The sequence below is a fragment of the Neurospora tetraspora genome, assembly GCF_033439725.1.
Source record: "Neurospora tetraspora strain CBS 560.94 chromosome Unknown B0H65scaffold_5, whole genome shotgun sequence".
NCBI lineage: Eukaryota > Fungi > Ascomycota > Sordariomycetes > Sordariales > Sordariaceae > Neurospora > Neurospora tetraspora.
In genome coordinates this window covers 1,143,865-1,162,285 of record NW_026944387.1, presented here as the reverse complement: position 1 = coordinate 1,162,285, position 18,421 = coordinate 1,143,865, and the positions used below count along the sequence as shown (strand labels likewise).

The 18,421-nt window shown below is 53.7% G+C and overlaps 5 protein-coding genes and 1 non-coding gene across 6 annotated transcripts; 3 read left to right on the top strand and 3 right to left on the bottom strand.

The window, feature by feature from the left end:
* Nucleotides 1-96: 96 nt before the first annotated feature.
* On the top strand, nt 97-3,804 carry B0H65DRAFT_222125 (autophagy-related protein 13-domain-containing protein). The gene is made up of 3 exons (XM_062822063.1): nt 97-481; nt 531-620; nt 673-3,804. Exons 1-3 carry the CDS (start codon nt 266-268, stop codon nt 3,382-3,384), a joined length of 3,018 nt encoding a protein of 1,005 aa, XP_062680317.1. The 5' UTR covers nt 97-265; the 3' UTR covers nt 3,385-3,804.
* Nucleotides 3,805-4,715: 911 nt separating this feature from the next.
* B0H65DRAFT_509612 (uncharacterized protein) lies at nt 4,716-7,292 on the top strand (the record flags this gene model as incomplete). Its single annotated transcript, XM_062828332.1, has 6 exons — nt 4,716-4,758; nt 4,818-4,978; nt 5,045-5,866; nt 5,922-5,994; nt 6,046-6,261; nt 6,355-7,292. The coding sequence occupies 6 exons, from the start codon at nt 4,716-4,718 to the stop codon at nt 7,290-7,292; spliced, it is 2,253 nt and encodes a 750-aa protein (XP_062680316.1).
* Nucleotides 7,293-8,957: 1,665 nt separating this feature from the next.
* B0H65DRAFT_468503 (uncharacterized protein) lies at nt 8,958-10,496 on the bottom strand. The gene has a single exon (XM_062826964.1). It carries the CDS (start codon nt 10,390-10,392, stop codon nt 9,058-9,060), a length of 1,335 nt encoding a protein of 444 aa, XP_062680315.1. The 5' UTR covers nt 10,393-10,496; the 3' UTR covers nt 8,958-9,057.
* B0H65DRAFT_468502 (uncharacterized protein) lies at nt 10,497-11,069 on the top strand. Its single transcript, XM_062826963.1, has one exon. It carries the CDS (start codon nt 10,523-10,525, stop codon nt 10,991-10,993), a length of 471 nt encoding a protein of 156 aa, XP_062680314.1. The 5' UTR covers nt 10,497-10,522; the 3' UTR covers nt 10,994-11,069.
* On the bottom strand, nt 10,910-11,011 carry B0H65DRAFT_t280. The gene has a single exon. It is a non-coding gene; the product is annotated as a tRNA-His (tRNA).
* A 783-nt stretch (nt 11,070-11,852) lies between the features above and the next one.
* On the bottom strand, nt 11,853-17,201 carry B0H65DRAFT_222033 (putative phytochrome 1). The gene is made up of 3 exons (XM_062822062.1): nt 15,978-17,201; nt 12,564-15,922; nt 11,853-12,497 (listed from the first exon to the last, which is right to left on the bottom strand). Exons 1-3 carry the CDS (start codon nt 16,888-16,890, stop codon nt 12,036-12,038), a joined length of 4,734 nt encoding a protein of 1,577 aa, XP_062680313.1. The 5' UTR covers nt 16,891-17,201; the 3' UTR covers nt 11,853-12,035.
* Nucleotides 17,202-18,421: the final 1,220 nt, after the last annotated feature.

The window sequence follows — 18,421 nt, the reverse complement described above, 5'->3', positions numbered from 1 at the left end:
TGGATGCAAAGGTCCGCTGGCCTCGCCTTTCCCCGACCATCCTCTAGACACTCGAATATTCCCGACGCAGCTCTCGACGCAGCCCCCTTTTTTCATCCGACTGTTCAGCCATATTCCCCGTATTGACGCCTTCCATCTGCGCTCGCTTTGACAGACACGGCAGCCTCGCGACATCGTTATCAGTCACACCGGAGCCGGGGCTTGGCGCCCGTGTCAAGCATCCCACGCAATATCATTTATACATAGCCGCCGACTGCCATCCATAATGCATCAACAATCTCGTCATCCCCCGAGGGTCTCCTCCCCCGCAGTTTCTGCTCAGACAAACCCCACACGCACCAACAACCAGAGGGATCCCCGGACTCGCACCAGCACCGACGCCGCGGACAAGGACGGAGCCGGTGGTGGTCAGGATGGCGGTGATGCCCCCGCTCATGCCGCAAGTCGGGATGCCATCAAGAAGCTGGACCAGATCATTCAGGTGCGCAATCTCGACAAAGCCGCCCTTATCGCTGGCTAACTGACATGAGTGCCAGAACTTCTACTACAAAGCCGCCGTCCTCATCATCGGGTCGCGACAGCATCTAACACCCGGGCCCAAGAAAGGGTTTAATAAATGGGTGGGTTTCATTTTACCAGAATGTGCGACAAGCCGCTGACGACGAGATGCAGTTCTCGATAGAGACCGTGGATACCGAAGACTTCAAGGATGAGCTCCGCGTATACAGGAATTCCGACAGCTTTACGAATCGCCCGCCTCCCATGGTCATCGAGACCTACATCGACGCATCGCGCATTTCCAGCAGTCACAGCCTCGCACTCGTGGACGATAATGGCAAGAGGTGGGATGTTCTGGAAGCCCTGAAAAGTTCGGAATCGAGCGAGGATTCACCACGGAAACGTCACCTCCAAAAACGGAATACCGAGGTCATCTTGGAACGATGGCGCATCGAGCTCAAGTGCCTTCCGAATGATGACGCTTTGCAAGATTTTGGACCCAGCCTGCCCACAATCTATAAACGGAGCATAGTATTCTTCCGGTCGCTGTTCTTGGCCACGCGCGTCATGCCCGGCTGGAAGTTCTCCCAGCAGACCATGACCAAGGCCATCCATCCCGCCCTGGAAGTAAAGTGCCGCATTGTGCCGGCCGAGGCCGAGTTCCTCAACTACGATCCGCTGCGGCAACCCCTTTCTGACAGTAAGGATGTAGTAACGGAGTACATGTTTGGTGATCTAGAAGTGCCCGTAGGCCGCTTCAATGCTTCGGTTATCTATCGGAATGACTGCACGTTTCGGGTCGAGGATGCGGACGCTCTGCTGAGCTCGCGACTCATGGGTGTAGACGAGGATTTCTTCAAGCCCTCAATACCTCAACGACCGCAACCAGTCAGCCACGGCCGAGCGGACTCGTATGCCGAACCCGGATCTTTGCCCTCACACCGCCTGGGACGAGGAAATCGAGAACCGCATCAGACATATGGCAGTCTATCGACATTTCATGGCGCCGGCGCATTCGGCACAAGTCCCATCTCGGCGCTCAAGGCTGTTCGACCTGCGGGTTCAGACACTAGCTCGCCACCGGGCTCTTCTGCGCACAGCGTTGACCAGTCAGAGCCATCACATTCTCTGCCCATCCGTGGTGCATCAAGCCGGACATTGCGGGATCTGGAAGGCAGCAGACGACCTTCTATTTCGTTTCAACCATTTAAAGCTGGGTCGATATCCGGTAGTCCCAGAATTCCAGATCATGGGTCACCGGCCTCACCACATTCGCTTCCACGACCTTCGGGTCTGAGCGGAATCTCACAAGCCAGGAACAGGTCATCGCTTACGGCAGGAATGGCAGCTTCTTTGCGTGGTCCGGGTGCTGCCGTTCCGACGGATATTCCAAAGTCTAGCTCACCAAGGCCCCAAAGCCGGTATAGCAGTAGCTTCAGCCATCGCCGATCGCGGACCTCATTTGGCGGCCAAAGCAAGACGGGCGATGATGAAGCCAGTAGTAGTGGCAGACAAAGCCTGTCTTCGTCGGCTCAACCTGGCTCGGCCCTCCTCGCTGAACCCGTGGGTGGAGTGGCCAGTTCAGGTTCATTCCAAACGGATGATGACATTTCCGAGTTTCTTAAAGAGCTTGACAACAGAAAGAAGTTGCCGAGCTTTGAGGCTACCAAGAAGGGAGAGCAATCAGCTGCTGCTCGTCGCACTGCTGCACAGCTCAACAAATTCCACCTCATGAGGGACTCTAACAATGCGCTGACGGAGAGCATGATGATGGGATCTTCGACTTTGCACCGGAGCTCGAGCTCCAGCAGCAGACATATGCCTAACATGCCAGGTAGCCTGGGAAATCCGGGCATCAGTATGAGTGGTGCGAGCGTCAGCAGCTCACCGGGCGGAAAGCCCCTGAGCCCGCATACGCCTCACACGCCCGCGATTCCTAGTCGGTTGAGCGAAAACTCCATTATTGATTACCCGGCCCAGGCTAGCTACACCAGGAGAGGGAGGTCTCATGTGGTACCCACCGAGGAGGAGGAAGAAGATGGCGATGAGGCTACGCAAACCGACCGCCAACAGGAAACTGGGGGCGGCGCAGTCTCGGCGGCAATCGATATCCCGCTCTCTCCTCGCCTGCTCCATGCGGGTAGCGCGAACCGCCGAGCGAGTTCCGTGGCCCAGCAGCACCGTTCGTTGGCGGCTGGAGCGGGCGCCGGGACGGGAGAAGATGATTCGGATATCGCCCAGCGGAGCTTGAGCGTCGGGGCAGACGGCGGCGAGGCACCCTCGCTGAGCACCCTCCTTGCTTTCCAGCGAAGAAATTCCGGCGATGGCAACGAGGGCAGCTCGGCTGGGAGTGGAATGGCTGGTATGCAGCAACTTCAGCCCGCGGCGGATATCAGGGCTTCGGCGGAGCTGAGGCAGGCAAATGAGAATCAACCGACGAACTCGCCGGCTAGGCTCATGACTACCAGTCGGACCCCGTACAGGTCGCGGTACAGCTACCATGGCACGACGACGAGTTCCACGCAAGGGCGCGGTAGCGGGATGGGGTCCGGCACTAGGGGGACACCGCCCCAGTCGAGTAGTAGGGGATCGTTTACCGGGATGAGGTATATGGGCACCTTGGCTGGAAGGGGCGGCGGGATGGGTGTTGGTCAGGGTGAGGATGGCGCCGATGACGAGCCATTGTTGTTCGCCATGTCCGAGCTCGAGAGGCCTTCGAGGCGCAGTTTGGAAGAACCAAGAGGTGGTGGTGTGTTGGGAGGATCTCCAAGGGGGCTGAGGGGAGGAGCTCCGGGGACTGGAGAGGCTAGTGGAAATGCTGGCGGTGGAAGTGTGGGTGATGGAGAAGAGTATGAGGTTAGGGGAACTACGCGTCGGGGATGGTAGTTCACTTGGTGTGCATTGCATTGCTCTGGATCACAGTACGGGAGCGGTGTATACCCAGGAAGTCGGGAAGGGTTGATGTCTACATTCCACAGAACAGAGAAATCAGATGCCATTCTCGACATGAGCCTACTTTGGGTTTCTTGATCCTCGGAAAACTCTCCCTCCTCCCTCTTGTTCTTTTCGGGTTTACGGGTAGCTGATCCTTTCAGTCGGCATCGTTGGGGGTTCACGGGTGAACGTGGAGGGTCTTGAGCTTGTTTGTTCATATTTAGGAAGCCTATTCCAGCCTCAGCGAGTGGCTGTTAGACACCTGTTCCTCGCCAGCTAAGTCGATATACTTGTTGCGTTAGTAGCAGCAGTTAAAGCTGGGAAGATAATTGGATTTTTCAATATATAACAACTATATAACAACTCGAGAGTCCCCGTGCAATGTACAGAAAATGAGTTCAAGCTGGTTGTGGTTGTGATATTCAGCAGTTTAGATCATATGGGACAAGGACCAACATAAGGCCCCAGCGGGGGCTGTGTTGTGTATAAGTCACTTGAAACTATTCCCAACTTGGAAGAGGATAGGGGCATGAGGCGTGATCTTTTGTCATGGCAAAGACGATATGGCATTAAGAAGTTCTTGAGAGCCTTCCTTCAAACCAACTTGAGATAGCTGAAAAAGAAACACTCTATCTCGTTGATTCCCATCACCAACCTCACTGCCTTCAACACTTGATGCGATTACGAGCGGCAACAGAGCCAAGAGAAAGGCGACGACGCAATGGAACTCGAATGACGGAATGCCGCTGCACTGAAGAGTGGAGCATGTCCTCCACTGTATGCAAAAATGCCCCACATGATTGGATGGAATCGAGGCTGAGCAGGCCACCCTCGTGCTCCTGTTCAGTGGTGTTCGAGTCCCCTGTTGGTGTTGGTTTGGGGCGCTGACAGACAGAGAGCGAGACGGGAGGGAGGTTCGTCATCCGCTGCTGCCAACGGCGAATTGGTGCGACAACTTCCACTTGGAGCATCCAGAGAACATCCAAACACCTTCGACAGCTCGAATCTTTCCAATATCATTCTGCGCGCCATATACGAATCACATCCATTGTACATCCCAATAACTCGACACGACTCCAAACCAGCTCCAGGCAGCTCCCGGTGGTCGAGCTCCTCTCCCCCTCTTCCTCTGCCTAACAATACCGATACCAACACCGACCTCTCGCTAAGTGATTGTGACGACATCCCTGAGGTTGCGCCCATTACCACCCCTCTGTTCCTCGTAATCCGCCGACCAAACAACTCTTGATACACCAACTGCCAGACCAAACACAGCCATCACAATGTTTCGAGCGGCGGCCGCAGGGCCTTACGATGAGGCCATCAGTATGTTTACCTCGACGTCTATGTATTCGCACTTGTGCTGACACCAAGCTCTCGCCCAGACAAGGCAACCGACGAAAACCTCACGTCCGAGGACTGGGGCGCCATCATGGAGGTCTGCGATCGAGTAGCCACCGATGCCAACGGTGCCAAGGAGGCTGTCAACAGCATGATCAAGCGCCTGGCCCATAGGAACGCCAATGTCCAGCTGTATACCCTCGAGGTGAGCTCATCACGTCACCTCTCTACCAGCCCATGTCTTCCAGATAGATGATGCTAAATCCCCCAGGTTTCCAACGCCCTCTCCCAAAACTGCGGCAAGAACATGCACCGCGAGCTCTCCAGCCGTGCCTTCACCGACGCCCTCCTCAAGCTCGCCAACGACCGCAACACCCACACCCAAGTCAAGGCCAAGATCCTCGAGCGCATGAAGGAGTGGTCCGACATGTTCAAGTCCGACCCCGACCTCGGCATCATGTACGACGCCTACTACCGCGTGAAGCAGTCGAACCCGACCCTGCAGCCCCCGAGCGCCCCGCAAAAGAACGTGCTCACCGACGCCGACCGCCAGAAGGAGGAGGACGAGCTCCAGATGGCTCTCCAGCTCAGCTTGCAGGAGGAGGAACGGAAGAAGAGACCCGCTGGTGCTTCGGGAGCAACTGCGTCTTCGTCCGGTGGTGCGGCGGCAGGGCCGAGTAACGCCGGAGCAGGAGGAGCATCGGAGGGACGCACGAACTCAACCGCTGGCCAGGCGGAGGCAACACCGCAATCGGTTCCCTCTGGTACCACGGCCGCTACCGTGTCCCGCGTCAGGGCGCTCTACGACTTTGTGCCTTCGGAGCCGGGCGAGCTGGAGTTCAAGAAGGGCGATGTCATTGCCGTGCTGGAGAGCGTGTACAAGGATTGGTGGCGCGGATCTCTCAAGGGCAAGACGGGCATCTTCCCGCTGAACTATGTCGAGAAGTTGACGGATCCGACGCCGGAGGAGTTGCAGCGTGAGGCGCAGATGGAGGCGGAGGTGTTTGCGGAGATCAAGAATGTGGAGAAGCTGTTGACGCTCTTGAGTGCTGGAAACACGGGGCCGAGAGAGGAGGATAATGAGGAGATTTCGGTGGGTGATGATTTGAAACGGGGTTGAGAGGCGATGTGCTGACGACGAACAACAGAAACTATATCACCAGACGTTGGCGATTCGGCCTAAGCTTATTAAGCTGATTGAGAAGTATTCGCAGAAGAAGGGTATATCTTGGACTATTCTTCACTCAAGACTTACAAGCTAACGGCATATAGATGATTTCACACAGTTGAACGAAAAGTTCATCAAGGCTAGGAGAGATTATGAAGCGCTCCTCGAATCTTCCATGTCGCACCCACCAGGGCCGACTTATCACCAATACGCAATGAGACCTCCAATGACCAACAGCTACGGATCTGGGGGATACGGCGCGCCTCCTCCGCAACAGCAACAGGAGCCTCCTCGGTTCTATACTCCAGCGCCCGTTCAAGGTACGCCCGTGGGAGAATTCGGTGGCCAAGGGATGTATTGATCCAGTGTCAGTGAAGGACACAAAAGCTGATGTACATAAACCTACAACCTAGATGCACCCCAGTATCCTGTAACCTCGCCGTCGCCTAACCCTAACCATTTCATCCGCCCTGCTGGCACTCCTGCGCCCTATTACATGGGTGGTGCTGAAGGCCCGGGACAACATCAACAGCAACCTCCCTATCCTCAACAGCAACCGCAACCAGCATATGGTGGTCCCTCCCGACCTCAAGACCAGCGTATCCCATCAGGGTCCAACCCCATGGCCCCCGCTCCGCTGAACACGACTTCCTCGCCACCACCAGGCAACCAGTATGCCCCGTACCAACCCCCAGGCGCATCCGGAGCCAACAATCGCACAAGCTCATACAGCAGCGCAAACGGTGGTGCCCCCCAAGAGCTCTCTACCTCGGCTTATGACTCGCCCATTGCCCAACACAGCACCAACCCCCTCTCCAACCCATCCTATAACGCTCCCTCCGCTCCTTCCTACAACCAAGGAGCTCCGGGAGCTCCCACCGACGACCCCTACGCACCAGCCAGCCCCACAGCCCCCGCCCCCGGAGCAGGAAGCAGCAGCAACGTAGGATCTGCTCCCCTTCCTCCCTCCGGTCCCGCTCCTTCAGCTCCCTCAGCTCCTTCAGCACCCAGTGCTCCCGACGGTTACGCACAGGGCGGATACCACACCCAGAATCCTTACCACCAAGCTGCTGCTGCTGCCGCTGCGGCTGCTGCTTCTTCACGGACGCATACGGGATATGATGGTGCTGGTAGCGAGGTGTCATCGACGGCACCGCCGCCTGCGGCTTTGCAACCCGGTGGTGGGGCACAGCATCAGTATAAGGCTTATGTACCGCCTGGGGCGCCGTCAGCGCCGGGTGGTCAAGGTCAGGGAGGAGCAGAGGGACCGAGTGCCCCGGGGCTGCAGGGACAGGGACAGGGGCAGGGGCAGAACGATGGGTTGGCGGATTATTATCGGAGTGCTTATTAGATCTAGTTGGGAGGGTGGGTGAGGGTGTTTGAGAAGATGGGTGGGTGGGTGTGAATGTTGCGTTGGAACGGACAGTTACGTGTGGCTGCTGCTTTTCCCGAGTCATGTATGGGCATGAGCACTTGGGATTTGGGGGAGAGCGTGATACCGGTAATGGCGGGGAAGGAAGGGGGGCGGAATTTCGATGAAATATTTGTTGGTGAGATCTGAAGGGATCGATGGGGCAGATATATGCCAATCCGGGCAGAAGGAGAGATAGATGATGGGCGGGAGGGAGGGAAGGAATGGAATGGAATGCAAGCGCTTATTGATACATACATTTCGTTATGTTATGTGATGTGATGCTTACTTATCCTATGCCGACGCCTATGGATGCCTATAGATTTGAGTTTGGTGGCCCTCTGTCTGGCTGTGATCCATATGTAGTACATTTTACTGGGATTGAATAGCTCATATCACTTCATTCCTGGCTACGCATCGATCGGGATTGATACTGAGCGTCTGACTCTGAAGACAAAACTCGGATAGTTGGTCGCTGTGCTATCTTGATGCGTAGAAATGGTGCGGGAATTGAATGTGTTGAAGAAGATAATGTTGTTGTTGATGTCGAGAGTCTAGAGAGTCTAGAGAGAGTCCTGTCGTCGATGATGACTTCGTCAGACAACAACCGCCCTTCCTTTACAGCTGAGACGAGCTCACGTCCCTCAAACAGAACGTCGAACGGAATGTAAACTGCCCGGGCGCTACTTGGCTATTATGTTCTATTCTAAGCCTATGAAGTAGGTGCGATGTAATGTAATGGGATGGGGATGCCCCAGCCTGTGCCAGGGGCTTCTATTCCCATTACATGTTGAACAATTTTATCCAGTTATTGGAATGGGTTTCTAATTTCCCAGTCTATGGAAACTATGGAAACTATGGAAACTATGTAAACTATGGAAATTATGGAAACTATGGAAACTATGGAAACTATGGAAACTATGGAAATTATGGAAATTATGGAAACTATGGAAACTGTGGAAACGAAACTTGTACATGGCGAGTTTGACTAAAGGAGGGGGTGAGGTCGTTGATGGGTACCTGTGGTCGGTGGTGATCGGTGGAGAGAGTGTGGGCAACTAACTGAATGGGAAGAGGATGAGATATGAGAGATGGGGAGATGGGGGTGTGAATGTGGTTGAGTAGTGGTTTGGAGGGAAGGTTTGTGTTTTGCTTTGTCGTGTCTAGCATAAGTTCCTGTTTGTGGGACACGCCTCTTTTGCTGTTTGGTATTTGTATGGTTGAACAGATGAGTAGTGAGCATAGAGGTTCATGGGTATGTGGTATGGATGGGTGTTTCGTTTTCCGTTTTCTTTCTCGTCTGGTTCTCTTTCCTCTGTTTTTCTTTCCTGTGGTTTCTCTCCCTTTTTTTTTTTTTTTTTTTTTTTTTTTTTTTCTTTTTGTGTTTCTTGTCTGTTTTTGTCTCTTTTTTTTCTCCTCTTTTTCCCTTTCGGTAATTTGGATATGTATCTCTTGTCTTTCGTTCAGCGAGTCACATAATGGACGTTTAATGCTCCTGTTGTTGATCAAGTCTGGAGGAAGATACCACTACTGGTATCTGGAGCTGCGAAGGTGGCCAAGTGCTCTGGGTCATCTAGGTCTGGAAGTTGATCGAATTTGGACAGTCCGGGACTCTATATATGGATTGGAACCAGAAACTTTCTTATTTGCTCAAGGAGATCGCCATCCTCATCTGCTTCTATCTCCAACCCTCGTTCCTGGTGTACTATTTGACAATGATGGTGTGCTTCCCGTCCTTGAATTCGGCACAGGGCAAGGTTGAATTCCCTGGCCTCCGTGTGAGGGACCGTATCTTTTCTTCCTGCTCACCAAATATATAAACCAACCCAATTCGCTCAAATACACCTCGTTGCTCGTCAATTATCTTGAACAATAGCAATGCTATGCCGAAACGTTCGTTTCCAGTGTGTCCAACCATGGAAAAAGCCCGGCTTTCGACATCTTCGTAGTCAACGCTGTCCCCTGAGATATCAAAGAACACAACGGGTGATACTCGATTTGCATTCGTAAGAGTAGCCGCCACCCTCACTCCCTCCAAGTATAAATCAAAGGCCGCCTCATGCTCCATTGAGTTGACAAGCTTGGTCTCCAAAAGAACTCCGCGCAAGCGTAACCAGCCGTCCGTTATCCCACCCGTCTTGTCGGACGTCGCGTAGCTGAGATGCACATCCTCAACTTCGATCTTACAGCCATCTTGAGACCATATTGACGGCCCTACAGCGCCATCAAGGGATGCCCAGGACCAGGTAGGAGCCCGGTACACGCCTGGCCTTGATCCAACACTTGAACTTCTGCGCCAAAGTAATTGAGCTTCAAGGTTGTTACGCCACATGCCAGCCACGTAGGTATCGTGTAGCATGGATTGGAATCTTTTTGCTATTCCCGAGCAGGCAACGAGTTTATCTTCAGGCCGAGAAAGGCTGCATCGTGCGTAACTGAAAATAATCCGGTTCCATAAGAGCTGCGCGACTGGCAGTCTGGAAGTATCAAAATAACCCCGTTGATCACCCTGATCCAGTCCAAGAGCGAAGGATTTAAATCGCACATATTCAGAGGCCGCAAGTTCCGGATGAAGTCCGTGAGGAAATACTTCCGACGCGTCCTTTTCACAGCACTCCCACATTACCTGACGCTTTCCGAAATGCAGGATTCGAGGGGCTAGGATGCGTTCTTGGAGGACCCAGGCACGGTTGTTCACCAATGCGTCGGTAACTTGGTTGAACCAAAAATCACAGTTATACACGTAAAAGTGAACTGGAATCACCACGCCAGTTTCATCGCTGACAAGATCCAGCGCAAGTGTCTCTGGGTTGATCGATTGAGGCTCCCGCACATTGAAAAGCGACCATGAACAGTTTTCGGCGTCTGCTGCGGATATGTTGCAATAAGAGTGTGTGTACACTTTTTCCATTAAAGATGCTTCATGCTCCCAGTCGGTTTTGTCGTCTTTGTCTTGAAATATACAGAATGAATCGATCCACCGGTACCGTACTCCAAGTAAGCGCACTACCGAGATGACATCCTGGAATAACCGGGGCATTGAATACAAGGGCTTTCCCTCAATTAGCAGAGGATACGTTTCTTTGTTTAACACAAACTCCTCGTCAACATGTCCCCAACGGTGAGTAACTGTGAGGTATGGGCCGGCTGGCTTCGTGTCCTTAGTCTCGATGATCCGCACCTCTGTTAAGTCGCCGACACAGCTCAGCTCAGCCTGCTTCTGCCTCTGCCTCTGCAGTCATCACTTGTCATCATCCCCCGCAGCACCTGTCTGCGCCTTCCAGATTCGGCAAAACCAACCAACCAATACCATCGAATCGCGATTCCCCGCCACAACACCACCTCACCATCAAGACCAAAGAATGGCAACCACCACGCAACGACACAGCAGAACACCTACTCTAGAGAAACAAGAAGAAGAAAGACCACCACAAAACGACGAAACTACAACAAAAGAGGAACCAAAAAAAAAGAACAAAAAGAAAACCAGGAAAAAAACTGAAACTCAAAACCCCTTCCACGGCAGGAGGAGGACAGTTTCGAGAAGAAAAAAAAAGTGGGATTGCCCGGAATCGAACCGGGGTCCTCTCGGATCGTTGTGTTTGTCACAAAGGAACTGGAACCACAACGAGAAGTACTGACCACTATACTACAATCCCGCGGAACTTGTTGACATGCTCTCCAAATGCTGCACCTATATTCTGCCTGGCATGTCCCATCAGCACATCCTCTCCCCTCCCCTCTCGCCTTGTACCGTCGCTGTACTTCGCATTTTTGTTGTACATCGCAATGCTGCACCACGGCACGGCACGACTTGGCTGCCCTCAAGAAAAAAAGAAAAGGAAAAAAAAAAAAAAGGAAAAAAAAAAAAAGAAAAAAATACCATGCCTACCTCTAGATTAGGTAGAAAACGTGCTCATGAATGTCATTTGAAGCTGTCACGCAGGGCGTGCTTGCCTAGTCCGCTAAACCACCAAAAGATGGGTGCACGCACTATATAGCCATGCCACTCTGTGACAGAAGCTTCATTGCTTGACGCGATGCGATGTAGGTGATTGCATTGCAACGGCAATGAATGGATGGTTCGCGACCTAAGCTCGAAATATAATGTGAGAGATGAGAGCATCCATTCACACCGAAATCCTCACCTATCAGACACCCATCCATCCATCTATCTATCCACCGCGCTCTCACATGATTTCATCATCTCTAGGAGTTTCTTCAACAAAACAAAACAGTACGTACGGCAATGTATCCAGGTATCTTATTTCTTTTCTCTCGAAGAGCAACATCAACAGTAATACCAATGAGCTCTAGAGGCCTTTAGTCAATATCTTGCGAATGTCGACAGAACACCACCATCGCCGCCGCCAACAGCCTTTCTTTCCTCCCCTGCCTGCTTGCTGCCCCGTTCCAACCTCTTGTCACCAAAAACACCGGTGAACTTCTCAGGTATGTATAGTATATATATGTAGAATGTAAACCGCCTCCCTCCCCTCTCTCTCTTTCACGTCCCCTCCTCATTCTTATAGTCCTCGTCAATGATGAGGGATATCTATACTTCGTCATCATTTTACTTTTTCCCCGACCCCATCCCCATTCCCAAATTACACACTACACTACCTTAATCCCTTTGTTCCCTTTACTCCCTTCGTACAGTCCAGTCGGTCAATCGTCCGCCTGCTACACATCAAGCATACTTCCCTTCGGCTCCGGTTTTGTTTTCCTTTGCCCATGCCCATCTACCGTAGCAGTTTTCTGCTGTTCCCGCTGCTGCTCCCGGTGCTCCCGCTGGTTATGTTTCTGTTGTTCCTGCCCCGTATGCCCCATCCCCTTCCTCCCGAACCAGCCACCCCTCTCCCACTGGCCGGGCACATACAGCGCGTCATTCCTGACTTTATCATCCGTGATGCCCTGCAGCAGGGTTTCGAGGCGCTTGAAATCAATGGGCTTGAGGATCCAGCCGTCGAAGCCGGCGTCTACGTACGTGTCCTTTTCGTGTTCGACCAGGGAGGCCGAGACGGCGAAGATCGGGACGCGGCCGTTGTCGGAGGCGATGTCGGATAGCTGTTGGCCGCCGTGCCGGTTGGATTTCTCGAAGGCGCGGATCATCTTGGTACTAGTAAGGCCGTCGACGATTGGCATCTAAGGAGGAGTTAGTTAGTATTGGTGGTGATGGAGAGAAAAGGGGGAGGGAGGGGAAACATATACCTGCATATCCATCAAGACCACGTCAAACACCATGGGCTTGTCTTCATACACTGCTGCGCAATCCTCGCCGTTCAAGGCGTGGGTGACTTTGTACCCAGCCTTCTCGAGTCTCTTGCGCAGCACTTTGACGTTGATGGGGTCGTCTTCGGCAACCAGGACTTGCAGCTTGTTTGTTGAAGCTTCTTTGACGGGCGCGGGCGCGGGCGTGACTGGCGCGGGTGGTTGTAATGGCGCAGGCTGTTTTTCCTTGACCGCAGGTGGTGCTGCTTTCGCCTTCTTATCCGCAACATCATCCTTGATTTCAAAGAGCACCCTTGACGTGCTCTGCGGCGGAACCACGGGCTTGTCAAACATTTCGTCCGGCAGCTTCACCGGCTTGATGGGAACCCTACTGTCAGTCACATACTGTACTCCTGCTGCTGCTGGTGGCTCAGAAGGCCCTGGAACTTCCGTCGTTGGTTTCTGGCGAGGCAAAACCTTCTTAGTGTTTGGCGACGAGACCGACCGCGCAGGAGCATCTGGCCGCTTTCGGCTCCCTGGACTGATCGACCGCCCCTTAGAGGGTCCGAGGAGACTGGAAGCTGGGCTGTAGTAGGGACCCCGTGAGCCCCTCCTTTGCCGAGCGACGCTTTCTGGCTCGGGCTCGCCTAGTGTGAGAGGGTTTTGAATGGCGCCAATGAGCCTGTTCGCATCGCTGAGCGCACTTCGTCCGCTGCCTTTGCTTTCGATGCTCTGACTGTCATCATAGCTCTTCTTGGACGCCAGCGAGCCAGTCGCGTTATTGACAGACCATGAGCTGCCGTTGTTGCGGTCGACCAGCATCACTTCGCCGTCCTGCATCTGGGTCGCGGAGGCAGCGGAAACCGAGGCGTTACTAGATCCGATAGACGGCTGTGCGGCGTGGCCACTGCTTGCTCCCACAGCATCTCGGCTTGTTTCCTCCTCGGGAAGGTCGAAGGGCAATTGGATCACGAATCTGGATCCCTTTCCAACCTCGGACTTCAGCCGGAGCTGCCCATCCATGTTTCGCAAAATTCTTGCGACAAGTGCAAGACCCAGGCCGAGCGTTTTACCGCTTTGCGACTTGTCAGCGCCGTGTTCGTCAGATGATTCGAATCCAAGATCCGTGTCGACTTGTTCAAGCTCTCTGAAAAGCGCATCCAGCTGGGCGTTGCTCATGCCCTTGCCAGAGTCCTGGACCACAATATCGATGCGAACTCGGTTATCCTGTACTTCCGCCACGTACAGCTCAACCTTGACAGACCCTTCAGACGTATGCTTGACGGCGTTTGCTGTAATGTTGGCGACCGCCTGTCGGACTCGTCTCTGGTCTCCGGATACGAGGCGAGGGAGCCCGGGGTGCTCAATGACCTCGTATGTGATGCCCTTCCGCTTTGCATCGTGCCTGAAAGGCTCTGTAGCTTCACGTATACACGCAAGCAGATCGAAAACCTCGTCCTTGATTAGATCCTTCCCTTCTTCTGTCTTGGTCAGATCGAGCAAATCGTTAATAACGTATATCAAGGACTTTGAGGCTGAATGCGATCTCGCAAGATTGTCCCTGGTCTCCTGGTCGATGGAACCTTCGAGTGCAATTTCCAGGTAGTTGATTATGGCGTTGAGCGGCGTGCGCACTTCGTGTGCCGAATTTGCGAGTAATAGTCGGGTGAGACGGCTGCTCTGCAGGGCTGCTTCCTTTTGCCTCCAAACCTCAATAAACTTTCCGTACACTAAGCAAAGCACTGCCGCAGTTTCGACTTGCTCCTCCGACCATTCGCGAGATTTGCCAATAACCGTCTCGTACCAGACCTTGAAACTCTTTCTGGGCTCGAGGTACGCGGTGGAACCAGCTTGGATGTTCTTTTCGTGTGGGTTGCCCGCCCACTTCACTTCCCTGACTTGACCCTTGCGGAAGAAGACGATAAAGTCGTTCCCACCGACGCTCAAGGGCACATACAGAAGACCGGCGATGACTTGGAATCCTGGTGGGTAACGAAGATCGGGGAAGTCGATCTTGATGTCCTGCGAGGTGACCACGGATGAGAACTTGCGCAGCCGCAGATACTCTAGCATAGCTAGCGCCTCCTGCGACTGCTCAATCTTGCCCATGATTTTGGTCTCCTCGCGTATCGAAAGCATTCCGAAATCGGCATCGAACAGTTTGAGCAAGTCATCCGAGGAGGCTATTATATAGCCCGACGGGTTCTTGTCGGTGGGCACCGTGTTGATAAGCTTGCGGCCTTGGAGGCGAGAAGCATACGATAAACGCTCTATGTTTCTTGAGACGGTGTCACCAACAAGCCGGCACATTTTTCGTATGGGAAACGAGACTCTCATCCCCTTGGGCCCGTAGGAATGGCACGCAATCAGACCCCAAAGATCGCCAAAGGCGTTGATCGAGATGGACATGGAAGAGCGCACTGCCATGTTAGCAAGATACTTCAAGTGGATTGGCGACATTGCGCGAAGGTAAGAGTGCGTCATGTCCAACGGGGTCTCCAAATCTTGGGGCGTTCGGCAAACGATTCTCGCGCTCTCGACATCTCGATCGTACAGTAATCGTACCTTGTTGAGCTTGTAGAGCTCGCGTGCCTGTCTGGGAATGTCTGCGGCCGGGAAGTGCAGTCCCTTGTACAGGTCCCTCGTTTGCATCGGATCAATCAGCTCAGTGACGACCTTGCCGTTAAACGACGAGTCAAACTGGTAAATCATGACCCGGTGGAAGCCCGTCAACTCCTTGACAATGCCGACCAAGATCTTTAGAAACTTTTCCAGATTGGGAGCGTTTGCCAACTGCTCCTGTACTTGGCTCATTATATCAAACACTTGCATTGCTCCTGCCTCGCCTCTTCGCCTGCGCGCACTGCGCAAGACTCGTAGTGGCTTGCTCAAAATCTCTGTACTTTCGGTGAGCTCTTCCGTTGTAGGATTCGACTGTAGGGTGTCTTCGGGTGTGTCTGGATAATCCTCCTCGGGAGGTCGCAATGGGTAATCGTGGTCGTCGTCGAGTTCAAACTCGCAGATAGTCAGTTCCGGGCGTGATGGGTGTACATGGATTGCGCACCATAGCTTGACGAAATTTTTGGCTTTGGGGAGTCGAATGGAGAGACTGAAAACCTCGGGGCCGTTGACAGCCGGATCCGAGTCCTCATCCCTAATGAAATCGACATGATCCAGCAGATTCTCGGCCTGTTCATCCGTGAAGATGTCGAGGAAGTTGTTCATTCGGAAGAGCTCCTGTGGTGTGTAGCCGATAATTCTTTTGGAGTTCTCGCTCACGAATCGCACAATGAAGCGGCCGTCTTGTTCTTCCTGGATGACCACCATTAATCCGAAGCCCTGTACAGCGCCCGGCGTATCTGTCCCATGATTAGCATTGATTACGAGATTTCCAAGATGGGAAAGGGAACTAACGGATTGGTTCATCTTCGCACCGCTGTAGCTGCCCATCTCGACCGGTAAGCACAGCATGGCCCTCCTCGGTCACGACATGCTTGAAGCGAGCTGTGAAGTGTGTCTCGGGAAGAGCGTCAGGAGACTTCCTGCCAGAAGACGAGGATGCCCCGATCGTACCCAGGTCACCGCCGTCTCCTCTGCCGTCTGCGCCGCCATCGGACTCTTCCTCGGACTCTTCCTCGGACGAATCCCTCAGGGCGAGTTCTATAGGCCGCCCATTTCCATATCTTTCGGCATCGGCCTGGACACTGGACAGGGAACCTGTCATGGTATTCATGCGGCGCTGTTGTCGCATAGTACCCGCGGACGATGAACTGAATACGGAGCTTCCATCAGGTTGTGAAACAGATGACTGACTCTGGCTGATAGTGGGCCTATTTTCGACATCGATGGCGCCTGCTTTGGTAGTCGGGACGGTCGACGCATGCGGACGGATGGGAGTCGCGGTATTTCCAGTCCCTGTCGCGGCGGTCGTCCTTCCGCCCACTGTAGTCCCATAACCCTCGGACAGAGACATTCTACGACGCGCGCGAACATCATCGTTGACTGTCGATGTCGCGGCTGGGTCGACACTAATGACGGAACGAATAGGGAAGACGCGGTCTTCGGGATCTTGTGCGCTTCCGTGGCCTAGTTGTCGATCTGAGGATGTGCTCCATGATGACAGGTTGGTTGGAGAAGTAATAGCCGAGGAGCCGCCATCTGCATTCGCCGAGCTGTTGGAGGCATCATGGGCATATGAATCCGTTGCCAGGGCTGTGTTATCGATGTAGTCCTGGACTTTGATGTTGTTTGCGGCCTGTTGGTCGGGGGTCTGGTGGCTGTTTCCTAGTTGACCATGCCCCTCGGCGGTCGGGGTTGAGTCGTCCATGCCTGTCGCTATATGCTGTGCCTGCGCCTGTGCCTATGCTTGTGCCTGTGCCTGTGCCTGTGCCTACCGGAGCCAACTCCGTGTCCCCGAGACCCGGGGGTCTCTTTGTGATGTCGAGTCCCTCCAAGCTTGCGACCTATCGCTGCCAGGCTGTTGATATGGCATCCGCGTGTGTCGTCGTTTTGCGCTGGTCGTGGAGATATGTTGTTGTGGGAAGCTGTGTGGTTTCCAGACCTGAGAGACCGGCTGATGCTCCTTTTTTCGTGAAACTGTCTGGCTGCTCTTTCGAATGTCCCTCGCAGCGATCCGGAAGGAGAGTAAGCAATTAGGGCGATCTCTAACTTTGGGCGCAAAGCGAGCGCATATATTAGCGCCTAAACAGACTAGCAAGGTATAGGAAAATGAGTGCTTCATACAAGCCCATGCAGAATGGGATGTCCTGGAAGACACTGGGGAACACCACCCAAGACAGAGGAGAGACAGAACACACCTCGCGCCTCAAAGCCTGGGAGTCGTATGTAGCTCGATAGTGTAGGTAAAAAGCAGAGAGTCCGACTCAGGGCCAGGGTCACTGGGTCAGAACCAGAACCCAGACTGCTAGCTAACGGCCAAGGGGCGCCAGGTGGTGGATCGCAAAGGAATCTGAGATGGAGGGGAGGGGCGCAAAGTACGGTAGACGAGGGGGAGGGTAGGGGGATGGATGGAGTGCCGTACCGGTACCGTAGCGGCGCAAAGTAGACTAGGACGAGCAGATGAGGTAGCTGTAGCTAGATAGGCGGGCGACACGAGGTCGCGATAGGTTTAGAAGCGGAAAGAGAGCGGCTAGAGTCTAGACGAGACGGAAGAGAATGGAACTGGAGGAGGAGAAGTCGAGGGTCGAGGAGGATGTTCCTTGGCGTCGCGATCCACAGTTTCCACTTTGTCTCGCGGGGCTGAATGGTCAAGGGCGAATGTGGGAGATGTGTATCCGAGAAAGTTGGACGGACTGAGTGAGTGATGGAGAGAGGACTGCGAGGGCTGCGAGGATGCCGTGGTGGAGGGCACACTGGTCTAACAGGGCAGTCTAAACTGGAGGGGCCGATCGTTTGTGCGGTTTCCGGGTGTAGGCCGGATGGAGGACGGATGGAGGCATGCAGATCTAGGAAAACCCCATCTGTCTGGCCAGTTGATCAACATGGGATTTCTGTTGCTGATGTCTGGCAGGGTGGTGGCCGCAGCCCGTCATTCCAGGGAGCAAGAGTCCTGGCCAAGGTGCGCGTACAGTGTCGACAGTGTGTCGGGTGAGATGCTAGGGTGTTAGAGGTGTAAGGGTGCGACAACGTGGCGACCAAAAAGAAGAAAACAATAAAATGTACAGACGACGACGGTCAATGGAAAGTAGCAGCAAGGAAAGGAGCGTTGTAGCGTGCAATGTGAGAATGATGTACCCCGTCGTGTTTTGGTTGCACACAGCTGAGCCCAAACCATGTACGACCCTGAAGGGAAAGGTTCAGGTTAGGTTAGGTTAGGTACCTACAGTAGACAGATACAG